The sequence below is a fragment of the Misgurnus anguillicaudatus genome, chromosome 23 (genome assembly GCF_027580225.2).
Source record: "Misgurnus anguillicaudatus chromosome 23, ASM2758022v2, whole genome shotgun sequence".
Taxonomy (NCBI): domain Eukaryota; kingdom Metazoa; phylum Chordata; class Actinopteri; order Cypriniformes; family Cobitidae; genus Misgurnus; species Misgurnus anguillicaudatus.
Genome location: NC_073359.2, coordinates 28722043 through 28739135, shown reverse-complemented (window position 1 = coordinate 28739135; position 17093 = coordinate 28722043). Strand labels below are relative to the sequence as shown.

General features: G+C 36.1%; 1 protein-coding gene across 2 annotated transcripts in view; it reads left to right on the top strand.

Annotated features, from left to right (window-relative positions):
• The window catches only part of kdm4b (lysine (K)-specific demethylase 4B), a 44773-nt gene that overhangs the window by 6316 nt on the left and 21364 nt on the right, over window positions 1–17093 (top strand). Inside the window, exons 6-8 of one of the 2 annotated variants that reach the window (XM_055216612.2) lie at window positions 6696–6745; window positions 8036–8139; window positions 14290–14427. In XM_055216612.2, the coding sequence (XP_055072587.2) occupies window positions 6696–6745; window positions 8036–8139; window positions 14290–14427 (292 nt within the window). Of the gene's footprint in view, window positions 1–6695; window positions 6748–8035; window positions 8140–14289; window positions 14428–17093 lie in introns of both variants that reach the window. The other variant, XM_055216613.2, reaches the window with a different exon arrangement.

Below are 17093 nucleotides of genomic sequence, written 5' to 3'. Positions count from 1 at the left end.
TTATGAACTAGGTCTCTCTGTGATGTCATACAGTGTTGCTCCGCCCACAAATTAAAATTTCTGTCCCAACCATATTTTTTGGTTTTGTTGTACTAAAGCGTCTCTCCATGAGCATGTTATTCAGCTGTTTGCCACATGGGGGAGCTGTTGTCATTCACAGCTGCACTGGACATTGTGGATGATGTCATCACAAAGAGGGACGCGTCCCGCAGCTTGTGCTTTGTCTCTGCGTCCTCATGCTGCATTGAAACGCACAACATGCATCGTATAATGAAGCACAGACACTTATGAATGACTCAGCTCGAGGGCCGTCCGCAGGGAAGACGTACATAAATTAGTTTAATAGTTTTCAGTATTGTACAGTAATTGCATATAATTGATGATACTTCTCTTAATTTCCCATTATGTGTATGCTAGCGGTTCTTGTGAGCAGAAAGCTTCACGGTGCATAGGCACAAATTTTCACAGACCAGGTTATGAGAGCAGTAATTGAGAAAGATCGACGAATGTATGCTTTATTTAGAAGACAAATGTGGTTGAAATAATTTGATATTCAGCCAAAGTAAAAGTTTAACACTTTTTTTTTAAGTACAAAATGAGTTGAAATGTGCAGTAAGCTTAAATTCTCCTATTTCACATGTGAGATCACAAATGCCTTTCCCGCTTTCTTCCTGACTTCTAGTGGCGCTTTCATGCGTTCCCAAGTGCATGCTGTCATTTCTGTAAGTGAGAAGTGTGTACTGCATACTGCACACTAGTCACTAATGACCTTGGCCTGTGTGCTCTTAAAGGGCCCCCGTCGTCTTTAAAATGCGTTTATTATAGGGCTCTCAGTCGATTAAAATATTTAATATAGATTAATCGCATGATTGTCAAGAGTTAACATTTTTATCTGTTCTAAATTTACCTTAATTTAACACTTTTCAAGTTTTTAGTACTCTAATCAACAAGGACGTGGACAAATATGGATGCTTTATGCAAATGTATTATTATTATTAGTGAAATTATTTTTTTATCAGCAAAAATAATTTACAAAAAAATTAAGTTAAAGATTTTTTTGAGGTTCAAAAACAAAATCACAGCATCCATACTTTAAAATCACTGGTAAAACTAATAGACTAGTAAACTTTTTTATTTTTTTATTATTTTAATGGCACTGAGACACAGACAGTTTTAGGATCTACTGTAATGCAAGGATCTAATATAACGTTACACATTAGATATTTTACACATCAGTTAATCACACATTTAATTAAGACATAACAGATTACATCTGCATGAATTCTTGTCAAAACGGATATTTTTAAAACTGTAATTCTGTCTTTGTGTGTGTGTATATATATAGGGGTCGCGCGCCTGTGTGCATGCTTCAGTTGTGTCTGTCAGCGCAAGGAAGATCGTTTTCAAATCTTGTCTCTCATAATAACTTTTTTGACATCAATCAGATCCCAAACTTTATGTCTCTTAAAGGAAAACACCACCGTTTTTCAATATTTTACTATGTTCTTACCTCAACTTAGATGAATTAATACATACCTTTCTTTTTTCAATGCGTGCACTTAATCTGTGTACAGGGTGTCGTGAATGTGTTAGCATTTAGCCTAGCCCCATTCATTCCTTAGGATCCAAACAGGGAAGATTTTAGAAGCCACCAAACACTTCCATGTTTTTTTTGTGCAACCATATTTACTCGTGTAACTATTCATGTAACAGTCTTTAAATAGAGATAACAATTTAGAGTTGCCTCTAAATTAAGGTGACCAGACCTCCCCGTTTTCCGGGGACAGTCACGTTTTTTTGGTGTCCTGTCGCCGGATATGTCCCTGTTTTACAGCACGTCCAAAACAACCAACAAATACACTGAAAAACCCTATCAACATATAGCCTTTGTACTACCAGACCGGAGCAATCATGTAATGATCACTTTCACAAGCAGAGGGGGCCGTGAGCTACACTGAAGAAGAATTTACTATGAGGCACACAAGAAAGTGGCATCAAGTTATCATCAGTCAAGTTATCATAAGATATGAAAACACTCAAAGTTGTTGGTGGTTAAGGTCATAACTACTCATGTTAAATTAAAGTAATAAACCAATGAAGTGAACTGATCACAGCATGGTAGGCTACTGAGCATTTGTTTTGTGTAGGCTAATGTTAAATATATTTACATTTTGCAATATTCCTTCTGTTCTACACGTTTAAAATGTTATGAAATCAGCTGAAGTAGTGTAATGTTATATGAAGTATGTCTCTGTGCATTGTATAAAAAAGGAAAAAAATTAGATTTAGGCTTCAGAAATTGTTCAATTAGTTGAATTTGAAACACTGCAAAAAAACAACTTTCTTATTAGTATTTTCTCCTGTTTTCAGTACAAATATTACAAAATTCTTAAATTGGGATGCATTTTTTTTTGATGAGCAAAATGACCTAAGAAAATAAGTCTAGTTTTTAGACCAAAAATATCACATTTGTGCTTAAAACAACAACAACAAAATCTCCCAACACTTAATTCAAGAAAAAATGTCTTACACCATTGGCAGATGTTTTAAGCATGAATTCTCTTCAAATTATTATTTTTTGTCTTAAAGCTAGATTTTTTCGTTTCGATTTTGCTTATCAAGAAAAATGCATCTTGATTTAAGAATTTTCAGATATTTGTACTAAAACAAGAAAAAATACTATTAAGTAAGAAGTAAGTAAGTTTTTGCAGTAAACCCACAACAATAAAAAAATAACTTTTTTTGTCCCCATTTTTTAATTCATAGATAACAACAAATTATATTTTAATGATATTTTCACCATTGAACTAGGAAATATCCCCGGTTTTCATTTTAAAAATGTGGTCATGTTACTCTAAATTCATCACTGTTTGGATCCTAAGGAATGAATGGGGCTAGGCTAAATGCTAACACATTCACGACGCGCTGTACAAAGATTAAGCGCACGCATTGATAAAAGAAAGGTATGTATCAATTAGTTTAAGTTAAGGTAAGAACATAGTAAAATATTGAAAAACTGTGGTGTTTTCCTTTAATAACTCTTTTAACATCAAGCAAGTTCTGCACTTTATTTTCTAATTCCTGCAGGTTTTAAAATCGAAACCAAAATCTTGCAAAATCTGGATGAACACGCCTTTGTATTAGTTTTAGGACAGTATACCTCTCAGAAAACAAATACATAAAAATCATTTTAGATGGTCATTTTGGTGACTATTTACTGTCTAAGGCTGCGTCCTAATTTATCCAACAGTGGGCTAGGCCAAGGGTCAAACAGAAATTGCTTTAATCGCACGTTAATAAAATGAGTGCACAACTTGACTGACTTGATGAAGTTCATACACAAATCAAGTGACATAATGGTTGTGTTTGGTGGGATTCAATCTGCAGAGACGTTCAATCAGATAAAGGTTCAAATCCTCAATTCTTTGAGAGTTGAGTTTTTTGCATATGCTTCTCTCTCTCCTCTCTCTGAAGAGTTTGCTCTTCATGTTTGTAGCTTAGCGCTCTCTTTCTCTCGAGGCTTCATCTCAAGTTAACTTTCCGCCAGTTCACCATAAAGCTGCGAATCGCAGGCCACTCGTTTAACGAAAAAAATGTACTCACCCTTCAGCTTGACTTAACGCAACCGTGCACGCGTCCGCCGCCCCCTTCCGCTTTGAAATTGAATCCGTTTGACTTTTTTTTGGTAATTACAGTATGTTAAAGTGTGTGTGGTGGCTGTTTGCTAACCCTCTGTTCAGCCACTGTGAAATTAACTTCATTCGCCTCCAACTCTCGACGCCGTCAAAGTCATAATTCTCGACACCTCCCGAGATCTTCTGTCACGTTCTTAAAGATTGCAGAGAGGCTCGGGGTGGCCCGCTCACTGCCGGAAATGATCGCAGGGGGCGCGGTGACTGCCGTGGGAATGGTTTGATGCTTAATGCTTGTTTTCTTGTTCCCGTCGATGGCAAACAAATTGTTTGGTTTTCGGCATGTAAAGGTTTGTGTAATAAATTAAATGCATAGCTATTGTTTTATAGATGACTTCTTATGTACATATTTTAACGTTCATAAATACTCCTATCTCTAAATGTGGTACGTATGAAAAACTAAAAATTTTGTCTTGTCAAATCACTTCAGTTTTGCTTCACTGGGGTTCTCGATGCCCCAGTATGATTTTTGTCAATACCTGCCTTCGTCCCTTGATGGTTTCAGATGCGAATCGAGCTTCCGCAGCTTTGGGTTGCCAGATAGTTTGATGTTGGAGGGAAGGAAGCATTCGTATCCTAATTACAGTGGCCCATCAGATCTGGTCTTTTATCTACGAGGAGAGAAGAGACATCTAATTATTATTGATCCGCGGTGGCACCTCTTTCTCTAAATTAAATTTACTAGCATCAGTGTCTTCAGAGTTGTTAGAGGCTAAAGCTCTCATGGGCAGATTTTTGATTTGTTTGCCGATTCTCTTTTAGCATTTTTGGGGCCGTGCCCATCCATCAAGTGCACTGCATTATGGGAAGGGAGTATGATGCATGTGTTGCAGCAGTTATGATTTGTATTACCGATTAATGAGGTTAAAATTTCCTTTCACGTAGGATGTGTTCTCATATTTAGTCTGCGTAAAAAAAAGTATTCATAGAGATGCACCGATATATCTGGCAATAATCGGTATCGGTCGAGAAAAGCTAATTTTAACACTATCTGACAATTTTTTAAAACAGACGAAAGTCATGCCCGATATATCCTGTCAATCAAAAGGGAACAGGAAAATAAAGCGAATTTGGGTTCTTTGTACAGAAAATGTAAAGAAACATGACTAGTTTCACGTTTAATATTAACATTCAGAAAATGTAATATTCAGAATTAATTTAATACAAGTTAATATAACCACCAAACGGTCATTATCGGCAGATATCGGTCTGAATAATCGGCTATCTGTATCAGTGGAAAAATTTATATCTAATAAATAGAGATGCACAGAATGATGCAAATATCGAAAAAGCATTTTCGGTTTTCGAATAAGTGAAAAGACTAAATAAATTAAACTGAACAATAGTTTTTTTTTTATTTACGTGATCAACCAGCGTAAACTTAAAGGGTACACACGCTTTATAAATATTACAAACATATCGGCAGTTTGGAAGCATTTTAGAGATGCTTTTTCGCTATTTTCATCTAAATAGTTTTGACTGCCGAACATTCGGTCTATCCCTAATTATTATTGTACATTATAGTTACTTAAATGGGTACTTCACTTTTTTTGAAAATATGCTAATTTTTCAGCTCCCCTAGAGTTAAACATGTGATTTTTACAGTTTTGGGATCCATTCAGCTGATCTCCGGGTCTGGCACTAGCACTTTTAGCATAGCTTAGCACAATCCATATAATCTGATTAGACCATTAGCATTGTGCTACAAAATAAGAGTTTCAATATTTTTCCTATTTAAAACTCTTCTGTAGTTACATCGTGTACTAAGACCGACAAATAATTAAAAGTTTCGATTTTCTAGGCAGATATACTCTCATTCTGCCGTAATAATCAAGGACTTTGTTGCCGTAACATAGCTGTAGGAGGCGCAATGATATTACGGAGCGCCCGAATATAGTCCCCTGCTATTGAAAGTAACCAAGGGGACTATATTTCGTCTTAGTACACGGTGTAACTACAGAAGAGTCAAGTTTTAAATAGGAAAATATCTAAATTCTTTGGTTACTTTTTAGCGTGATGCTAATGGTCTAATCCGATTCAATGGATTATGCTAAGCTATGCTAAAAGTGGTACCCCCAGACCCGGAGATCAGCTGAATGGATTCCAAAGCAGTAAAAAAATTTAACTCTAGGGAAGCTGAAAAATGAGCATATTTTCAAAAAAAGTGTAGTGTCCCTTTAAATCTTGGACTAAGAGATCTGGGAAGGAAAATGTTTATTTGGCAACTTTCTCATTTTCATATCACTTTTACATAATTGCGTAATATTTCTATTAAAACGATCAATAAATTAGTCTGAAAATGTAATGCGACAAAAACATTCTTGGGCGTCCTATCAGATGCCTACAAAACACAGCCTTCGTCCATGTGTGTAGAGCATCTCTGCTGTGAAATTGCTTTTTATTTCACCAAAACGTGCCACTTCGACACTCATCTTTCTCCTGCCTCCAGTAGGGGGCAATGCAACGCAGCATTTTACCTCAAAGCCTCGATCTGTGATTGTGTGATGGGAGTGTGATGCACTGGATTTACATCCGAGCTTCAGGGCCTCGGGAGGGATCGGCTTTCCGGAAACCCGAGGAAACAATTAGGCTAATATAGACAATGTCAATAACGACGTTGAGCGAACTGAACGTTCAGCTGATGTACTTTCCCTTCAGAAAATCATTCATTTCAGAAAATGAGTTTGACATTAAAATCCCTCGTCTGCACTTCCTGCTGGAATCATAATAATAATAATAATAATCGTAATACAGCGCACGGTTGAGCCGATTACGTGAAATAAATTGCCTCTCGTGTAGTAATTTTCTGAGCTTTGTCTTGGTGCCGTTTGAGTGCTTTTGCCTTTAAAGTGCCGTACGAGTTTTGAATGTAAAATGTGTGGATGTCTTCATGATTTTGAGGACTGTAGATGTGTTTGATGAGGTTTCTCGCTTTGTCTTTCTCACGTGTCTGATTTTATTGATCACATTAATCGATGACTCGCTTTTTTCTCCTCCCTGCAGGTATGCGATTCCTCCCGAGCACGGCAAGAGATTGGAGAGGCTGGCACAAGGTACGACCTCTAATGCATTCAATATCATTTTTCTAGAGTAATAAACATATCAACCAATCACAGCAGATGTAATTTACATATTTAAATTACTTTTTAAAGGTGCAGCAGCAAAAATAGCTTGTCAAAATCAATACATTTAGTCATTTAGCACACTACACAGTAGGAAACAAAGCAGATCACTAGATTTTAGGACAGAGCTTTTCTTTATGCAAGACGACTCTTCGACTTTCTATATTCTATATTGAAATGTTGAAAAATTTATAAAATGTAAAAATGTACGTGTTTTTTATCCTAAAACTTGATAGGCCTTAATAAACACGTATCAGATAGCTTGATTAGGTCTCTCTGCGAACCTCTTGTCTCTTTTTTCATTGTCTTCTCGCTCTAGCGATCATTGAAGATTACCTCATGTCGTATGTCACCCTCAGTCACAGCGTAAACAACGCGGCACACAAAGACATCTTGCGGTAAATAAACCGATCCTTCGCAGGCGAAATAAACAGTCGAGGGGTTTCTGACACACACGTTCTGTACCATCAATGTGTGATAAACCTTTCTGACGTCCACTAATGGTTTATGCTAAATCCTCGTACGTCACGTTTACGTAAGAATAAAAGTCTCAGCTTCTTATAATAAATGGCCGAGCAGGGCTGCAAAAATCGTATTTCGCCACAAAACATCGATCTGATAGCGAGACTTCGGGACACAAGTGCAGGTAAACCAATTTGTTTTGAAAAATAAAGCACATGTCTGCGGTAATGACAGACAGGTGGCACAAAAACAACGACGGCCGCGTGCATCTTCGACATCGGGCCAGTCGTAAGGCATTTTTGCAGCCGTAATGACCCACATTGTGTGCTAAAATGGGGGAGATAATTAACGGCTTTCAGAAATGATTCAGCGCGCGCCTGATGTTCTGACCCACACCGGCCCGGCCTGCCGTACGGAGAGCTTTTTACTGATAACCTCCAACCGGCAATTATACGCTACATTCATAATCACAGCTTGCTCATCCGCCATCATGACACATCTCTCTTTATCCATCCTTTCTTAACCTCCGGAGATAATTTTATTGTAATGACTTCACAGACTTGCACTTTTTTATTCGTCTTTGCTGTGATTAACTAAAAGTGATCGGTGGCAAAGTGCTTTATCAAAAGTGTAGCTACGAATTACGATTCATTTGGAGCTGGGAAAGCCATAGGTTTGAGTTTATATGACTAGAAGATCATTAGTCTGTAATATGAGTTCAATTAATAATACTTTGTTTTTGGTTTAATTTCTTTTCAGGTTTTTTCCCGGGAAGTTCTCAGGGCTGCGATGCGTTCCTCCGTCACAAAATGACTCTCATTTCTCCCTCCATCCTGAAGAAATACAGCATCCCCTTCGACAGGGTGAGTACTTCAGCGATTACATCACTTCCTGTCGGGACACACAAACCTGTATCAGAATAATAACAAAATCAACAAAAAGTATTAATGACGACGAAAAAATAAGCAAAACCCTCTATGTGCGTCTCTGCCAACAAAGCGGGATCTGAGGCCGAGATTAAGCAGCGAAAGTATTTGATGAACGTCTAGTACGCGCAGAAAGCATTCGGTTAATATATTAACAATTATTATTAATTATCTAATTTTTGAAAGAGGTGGTGTTTAGCGGCTTTTGCATCTAAACACTTCATTGGATTACTTTGATGATGGATGAATTAGTTTTTGGAGCGCTGCCATTTGGGGATTTATATATGTATACAAGTAATGGATATTATTTAGAGCTGTCAATTGATTAAAAATGTTTAATCTAGATTAATCTAACTCGTGATTAATCGCACTTAATTTTTATCTGTTCTACACATCAGATATTTTTTCCCAACAGTTAACCAAACATTCACTTAAGACATAACAGATTATATCTGTATTTTCGAATTCCTGAATGTTTTAAACTGAAACCAAAATGTGGATGGACACACATCCTTTGTATTAGTTAAAGGGGACATATCATGAAAATCTGACTTTTTCATGTTTAAGTGCTATAGTTTGGTCCCGAGTGCTTCTATCAACCTACAAAATGTGTAAAAGATCAACCCAATAACTTAGTTTTGGTAAACCATTCTCTACAAGCATGAGAAAAAAATAAGTCATTGAAATTTGGCTTCCCTTGTGATGTCAGATGGGGATATACCGCCCCTTAATCTGTACTATCCAACCACAGCACTGCCATTTAGTACAGAGATCAGCTCATTTGCATTATCAAGGGCACAACCCAAAACGTCAAAAGTTTTACTCACACCTACAAAGTGTCAATTTTAACACGTTATAATAAATGATCTATATGGTATTTTAAGCTAAAACTTCACATATGTACTCTGGAGACACCAAATATTTATTTTCCATCTTGAAAAAGTCATGTGAAATGGCCCCTTTAAGCATTTAGGACATACACCTCTCAGAAAACGGTCAAATAAGATAATTTTAGACGTTTGATGCAATCTGGAGCTACAAAAATGTACGGTTATGTGGAAAATAATGTGTTTTTTTAAACATAAACTACCCGGACACATTGTATTATACCAAATACACAAACTAACATAATTTTTTAGCAACGAAATAGGTGCACTTGAATAAAATTAGTGTTATTAAAATGAATTTACGTTAATGCGTTATTAACTTATGAATTTTGACAGCCCTAATATTATTATTATTTTTATTATATTTTGTTTAACTGAAGAAAGGAAATCTAGGATGTCATTTTTAAGTTTCTTTTTTGTTTAATATTAATAAATAATTTTATGCAATTCGTTGATTTCAAGGCTCCAGACTGCCACCAAATGGTGGCATTTTGCCACCAAAATTTGAGAGTGTGCCACTGAATTTTACATCCAGTCGCACATGTGCGACCAGTAAATTTGACCTTTTTTTGTGATGTGACACTGAATTTAAAATGGTACATTGTAGTTTCTGCATCCATCATTAAAGTATTTATTAGTAATATAGTGTATTACTTAGTAGAAATGTGAATATTTGGTTAGCATGTATTTTTTAGGTATGTGCCCCTAAATTTTCTGGTTGTGCCCCTAAAATATTCAGTTGGGAGCCACTGTGCTCCTAGTGAAAAAAGTAAGTCTGGAGCCCTGGATTTAGTTGTGTCTGTATTACAGTTTGACTACACAATTGATTGTCTATATATAGCACAGTTTCTGTACAGACAGTGTGTATTATAATGCTGATGCAGTTGTCACCACAGTAACCGTATCTGAACTTAAAGAGATCAGCGCTTCCATAGCAACCATCCCAGTCCAATTTATATTGACTTAGAGACAAAGACCTAATCTATAACAGCTATATGAAGAGGTCGTGAGATATCTGAGAGGAATGCTTTCAATCCGCAGATTAGGTATTGCCTTTAATGTCCTCTAGGGTATGATTGTATATAAAAAAAAGGAAAGGTGACCCAAAACACTCGAACCAACTTATTCAGGTTGTTTTAAACTAGTTATAAGCTAATTACATGCAATCTTAATTTTTTGTGGGGTTACTGTAGTGTATACCATAGGCTTTACACCTTAAACCAAAGTGACTTGCATTGCATTCAGTATGCGTGTTCCCTGGGGATCTTCAGCATATATCAACTTTGTTCAGAATAAATATGCTTTATAGTATCACGAGGATCTACAGTATAAAGCATAAAGGTATCATTTATGTGAGTATCTGAATGTACCATGCATGCTAATTTTAACACGGGAATGTCACAGGCCGCCAGCGGGCAGAGATTGTGGCGTCCACGCTGAGCTCTGCATACAAAAATGATGAGAGAGCTTATCCAAATACATGTTTTCAGCTTTTCATACAGTGACGGACGCCAGGCAGGACTCTCTGTCCATGAATCCGGTTTACATTTCAATTTATTCTGCATTTCTGGCCGTGTAAATGAATCAGCTTTTACCACACTGATTATTCTCATTGTCAGAGACCCTAAACTCTCTATGGTGATTTCCGGGCAGGAGATTAAAACCAGACTCTCTAATGAGGCGAGATAAAGTTCAGCTTCCCTGTATGCCGGACTCAAGTGTCGCATTTCGAGTTTGTCATCATTCCTGTCGATAATGCTCATGCGGTGAAAACAGTAGTTGCTTTTTTTAAAGGTCTCTCTCCCTTTCCCCTAGTAGTCCTAGTAGGAGAACATTGAAGTATAATCCAAGTATTATTGTATTAAAAACGTGGTGGTGTGTGGGATTGTCATGAAAAACCACAAGTATTCATTGCACCAAATGACGAAATACGTCCATAAGAACGTGTTTTTATTTGAACGTAAATAAATTTTAAAAAACTATAACGAAATGCATCCATTGGAACATGGTTTTTATTTAACGTAAATGGTTAGTAACATACCCATTTTGGAGTTAGGCTATGTGATGAATAACCGCAATTATTCGCGGCACTGAATAACGAAATATGTCCATAAGAATGTATTTTTAATTTAACGTAAATAAATTTAAAATGTGCCCAGTAACACACATTTTGGAGTTGGGCTATGTGATGAATAACCGCAATTATTCGCGGCACTGAATAACGAAATATGTCCATAAGAATGTATTTTTAATTTAACGTAAATAAATTTAAAATGTGCCCAGTAACACACATTTTGGAGTTGGGCTATGTGATGAATAACCGCAATTATTTGCAGCACTGAATAACAAAATATGTCCATAAGAATGTATTTTTAATTTAACGTAAATAAATTTAAAACGTGCCCAACAACACACATTTTGGAGTTGGGCTATGTGATGAATAACCGCAATTATTCGTGGCACTGAATAACGAAATATGTCCATAAGAATGTATTTTTAATTTAACGTAAATAAATATAAAATATGCCCAGTAACACACATTTTGGAGTTGGGCTATGTGATGAATAACCGCAATTATTTGCAGCACTGAATAACAAAATATGTCCATAAGAATGTATTTTTAATTTAACGTAAATAAATTTAAAACGTGCCCAACAACACACATTTTGGAGTTGGGCTATGTGATGAATAACCGCAATTATTCCTGGCACTGAATAACGAAATATGTCCATAAGAATGTATTTTTAATTTAACGTAAATAAATATAAAATATGCCCAGTAACACACATTTTGGAGTTGGGCTATGTGATGAATAACCGCAATTATTTGCAGCACTGAATAACAAAATATGTCCATAAGAATGTATTTTTAATTTAACGTAAATAAATTTAAAACGTGCCCAACAACACACATTTTGGAGTTGGGCTATGTGATGAATAACCGCAATTATTCCTGGCACTGAATAACGAAATATGTCCATAAGAATGTATTTTTAATTTAACGTAAATAAATATAAAATATGCCCAGTAACACACATTTTGGAGTTGGGCTATGTGATGAATAACCGCAATTATTTGCAGCACTGAATAATGATATATGTCCAAAAGAATGTATTTTTAATTTAACGTAAATAAATTTAAAATGTGCCCAGTAACACACATTTTGGAGTTGGGCTATGTGATGAATAACCGCAATTATTTGCAGCACTGAATAACGAAATATGTCCATAAGAATGTATTTTTAATTTAACGTAAATAAATTTAAAATGTGCCCAGTAACACACATTTTGGAGTTGGGCTATGTGATGAATAACCGCAATTATTTGCAGCACTGAATAACAAAATATGTCCATAAGAATGTATTTTTAATTTAACGTAAATAAATTTAAAACGTGCCCAACAACACACATTTTGGAGTTGGGCTATGTGATGAATAACCGCAATTATTTGCAGCACCGAATAACGAAATATGTCCATAAGAACGTGTTTTTAATTTAACGTAAAAAAAATAACAAAATACGTCCATAAGAATGTGTTTTTAATTTAACATAAAAAATTAAAACAGTGGCCAGTTATATACTCATATTGGAGTTGGGGTATGTGATGAAAAACCGCAATTATTTGCGGCATACGTCCATAAGAACGTATTTTTAATTTAATGTAAATAAATTAAAACAGTGGCCAGTAACATAACCACATTGAAGTTGGGCTTTGTGATGAAAAACCGCAATTATTCGCGGCACCAAATAACGAAATGCGTCCATAAGAACGTGTTTTTTAATTTAACATAAATAAATTTAAAAAGTGGCCAGTAACATACACATCTTGAAGTTGGGCTATGTGATGAATAACCGCACTTATTCGTGGCACTGAATAACGAAATGCGTCCACAAGAACGTGTTTTTTAATTTAATGTAAATAAATTAAAAAAGTGGCCAGTAATATACACATCTTGGTATTGGGCTATGTGATTAATAACCACAATTATTTGCAGCACCGAATAATGAAATACGTCCATAAGAAAGTTTTTTTAATTTAACATAAAAAAAACATAATGAAATGTGTCCATTGGAATGTGTTTTTAATTTAACGTAAATAAATTTAAACAGTGGCCAGTAACATACCCATATTAGAGTTGAAATATGTGATGAATAACCGCAATTATTCGCGGCACAGAATAACGAAATGCGCCCATAAGAACATGTTTTTGATTTAACGAATATAAAAAATGAATAACGAAATGCATCCATTGGAACATGTTTTTTATTTAACGTAAATAAATTAAAACAGTGGCCAATAACACCCATATTGGAGTTGGGCTATGTGATGAATATTCACAATTGTTAACGAATAATCATAAAAAAATCTATAAAAATTGCATGTAAACATTTTTCTGCGATTATTGGAAATTATTACATTATTGGTGTACATGTAAATGTAGTCATTGTAACAAAGCTTTTTTACAGATGTAAAAAAGTTAATAATGTCATGATTTCATGAGAAGAGAGCCACACTTTAGGGCTAATGCTATGAACGTAACATAAAGTTGAAGTATTGTTAATAAATGTCACTTTGTAATTGACGACAGCAGTACATTGAAGCGTGACTTCAGAGAGAGCTGCTCGTCTCTGTCAGCGATCACAAAGCTGAAAAATGGAGTGAAATGAAAATATTCATTTGCTAAGGCTGGATAACCCCTCCGACATGGTCGGCATCTCCGCTTAATTGCGCTCGTACCATCTTCGTGGCTTTCTCTCGCCACCGGGCAAACGGACAGGGAGGGGAGAAAATGTGTGTGTCGGTACGAGAGGGGAGAGATTTCTCACAGCAAATTTCTTTTCCCATCAGCGGTTAATGGTTACAGATATTAACACTGGAAAGTCGACATGTTTGCCTGTCTCGGCTGACTTTCCCGTGTCAGGTTTTTCGCTCTCTGAAGTGTCGTTTACAGCTTAATTCGACGGTTATTGGCTCTTTCATCAAAGCACACTTCACTAAGTCCTGTAAATGTTTCCAGCTCTTAGATTTTCATATTAGCGCAAAGCTCAACAGAATTAATAGTTATGCGGGGTAACGAAGCAATATTTTAAGAAAGTATACATATATACAGTGCAGAAGTACAAAAAGCTTTTCCATCATTACAAGTGCAGATTTTTTGTAGATTGGGTTCATAAAGACTTCTCTTTATGTTTTATTTGCAGGTCACTCAAGAAGCGGGCGAGTTTATGATCACGTTCCCGTACGGATATCATGCCGGGTTCAACCATGGCTTCAACTGTGCAGAGTCCACCAACTTTGCAACGCTGCGCTGGATCGACTACGGCAAGATGGCCACACAGGTACAGTATGATTGATGAGAGTTGAGTTTAAGGCTGTACTAGGCATGGTTGCTTTAAACCAAAAGTAATGAGCAGTTTTGTTTAGATGGACAATGAGGTAGGTTTATTAGTACAAGTGGCCCTGGACTATAAAGTGACTTTGTTGAAGCGTTAATAAATCCGGGTACCTTGAGCAGCACAAAACCTGTAGACTGAATACGTAATATGTATGCGCACAACTTTTTTATAGATTCACATTTATGTAAATTACATGGAAAGAACAACAACATAGTTTTTAAATTTTTTGCACTTTCAAACATTCAAAAAATTTAGTTGTCAGGATCCCAAGACGGCATTGTCTGGTAAACGAAGAGCCAAAACGAATATACATTTTTCCAGTTTTTGGTTGAAAATGTTATTTAGTGGCAAACTTTTGTAAAATTTGTTGAAGCGTTAATTAATCCGGGTACCTTGAGCAGCACAAAGCCTGTAGACTGAATACGTAAATTGCATGCACACAACATCACCGTTTTAATAGATTCACGTTTACGTACATTACATGAAAACAACAACGACGTAGTTTTTCAAAATTCAAAAGTTTGAGTTGTCAGGAGCCCAAAACGGCATTGTCCTGTAAACGAATAGCCAAAACGAATAGAAGTTTCTAGTTATTAGTTGAAAACGTTATTAAGCAGCAAAATTTGTTGTATTGGTATCTTAAGCAGCACAAACACAGTCCTGTATGTGCGCATGCCTGTAGGCTGAACACGTAATATGCATGCACACAGCGTCACCGTTTTCACAGATTTGAATTTATATAATTTACACGAAAACAACAATTCAAAAACTTGCGCTTTAAAACTGGTATTCAAAAGATTGCATTTTCTAGAGCCCAAAACGGCATTGCCGTGTAAACAAACAGAAGTTTCCAGTAATTGGTTGAAAACGTTATTAAGCGGCAAAATTTTGTCAAATTTGTTGAAGCGTTAATTAATCCAGGTACCTTGAGCAGCACAAAGCCTGTAGACTGAATACGTAATATTAAACCCCGGTATCTTAAAACACTTAAAACCAGCATTCAAAAGTTTGCATTTTCAGGAGCCAAAAACGGCATTGTTGTGTAAACGAATAGCAAGTTTCCAGTTATTGGTTGAAAACATTATTAACCAGCAAACTTCGTAAAATTTGATTAAAGCATTAAAAACTTCGGCATGACAATCACTGTAGGCCGCCATTGTTCTTACAGTTGTCAAGAACGTGTGCATGCCTGTAGACTGAACACGTTATATGCATGCGCACAACGTCAGCGTTTTCATAGATTCATGTTTATGTAAATTACATGGAAACAACAACGACATAGTTTTAAAAAAATTGCACTTAAAACCAACATTTCAAAAGTTTTAGTTGTCAGGAGCCCAAAACTGCATTGTCATGTAAACATATAGCCAAAACGAATAGAAGTTTCCAGTTATTGGTTGAAAACGTTATTAAGCAGCAAACTTCGTAAAATTTTTCATTGTTCTTATAGTTGTTAAGTACGTGCGAGTCGAGGTTTTTACAGATTTGTGTTTATGTAATTTACACGGAAACAACAATTTAAAAAACTTGTACTTTAAAAACATTATTCAGAAGTTAGCATTTTCAGGAGCCCAAAACGGCATTGTCATTTAAACGAATAGAAGTTTCCAGTTTTTGGTTGAAAACGTTGTCATGCAAATGTAGCATTTCTCTCTTTCTGTTATTCTGTCTTTTTGTTTGCTTTGTTATTTTTCTCATTTGTTCCTTTCTTTGATCTTTTGTTTGTTGTTCTTTTAATAAACTCCCGTCGGTGTGCCCTGCTCACACTATATATACTTTAAACTCAGCCAGTCATGCCTGACATTTCAAAATTTCACAGCACGTGTGAAACACACAAGCGACACACAGAGCGTCTAACAATTGTCATGTGGTGTGTGTATTAGTGATATCTGAAGAGACACAATGGCAAATATCAGAGCGGTGAGCGGGTCAGAGTAGTGTGATGAAGTCTCGGTGTCGCCGCTGTCTAATTAAACCGAATCATCCGAGATTCACAGCTGTTACGGCAAATCCAAGTCATTATTTGAGTTTCTCTTCACATGCATGTAATGGCCCATCTCATTAGTGAAATATCTTTATATACACACACACGTTATACAGTCCACATCTGCATCACTGTCAAAATACTGATTATCTACCTGTTGTGCCATTTTTTAAGAGTGTAAGCTTGATAATGCTGGATTATTTTTTTTGTGGGTAGCATTGGGTGGTATCTCGATGTTGTTTAGATATTATTTAAATTGTGTTTTCAATATTCATTTTACATTTTGGACTATAGCTCACCGTTTAAATTATACAGCTAGCAACCAGGATCCCAAGGATTACTCACGTTTATGATAACATATATCTTGGATACATCTTAGTTCCCCTTTAGATGAAACATTTTTTGTAGTACTCATTTGGATATTGGCAGGTGAGGTCAGGTTCCTCCCATCAGGCTAGAATTGCATTTCTGGAGGTCTGAGCATGAAATGTCAAACCCTGGAGTTACGCTACCAGACATTGACATTTCTGTGCGAGTCTGCCACTTGTTGCTGTTATTACACACACACACACGCACACACACAGTGATTTTGTTGTTGACGCTGGCGGCCTGTCTTCACTTCAGC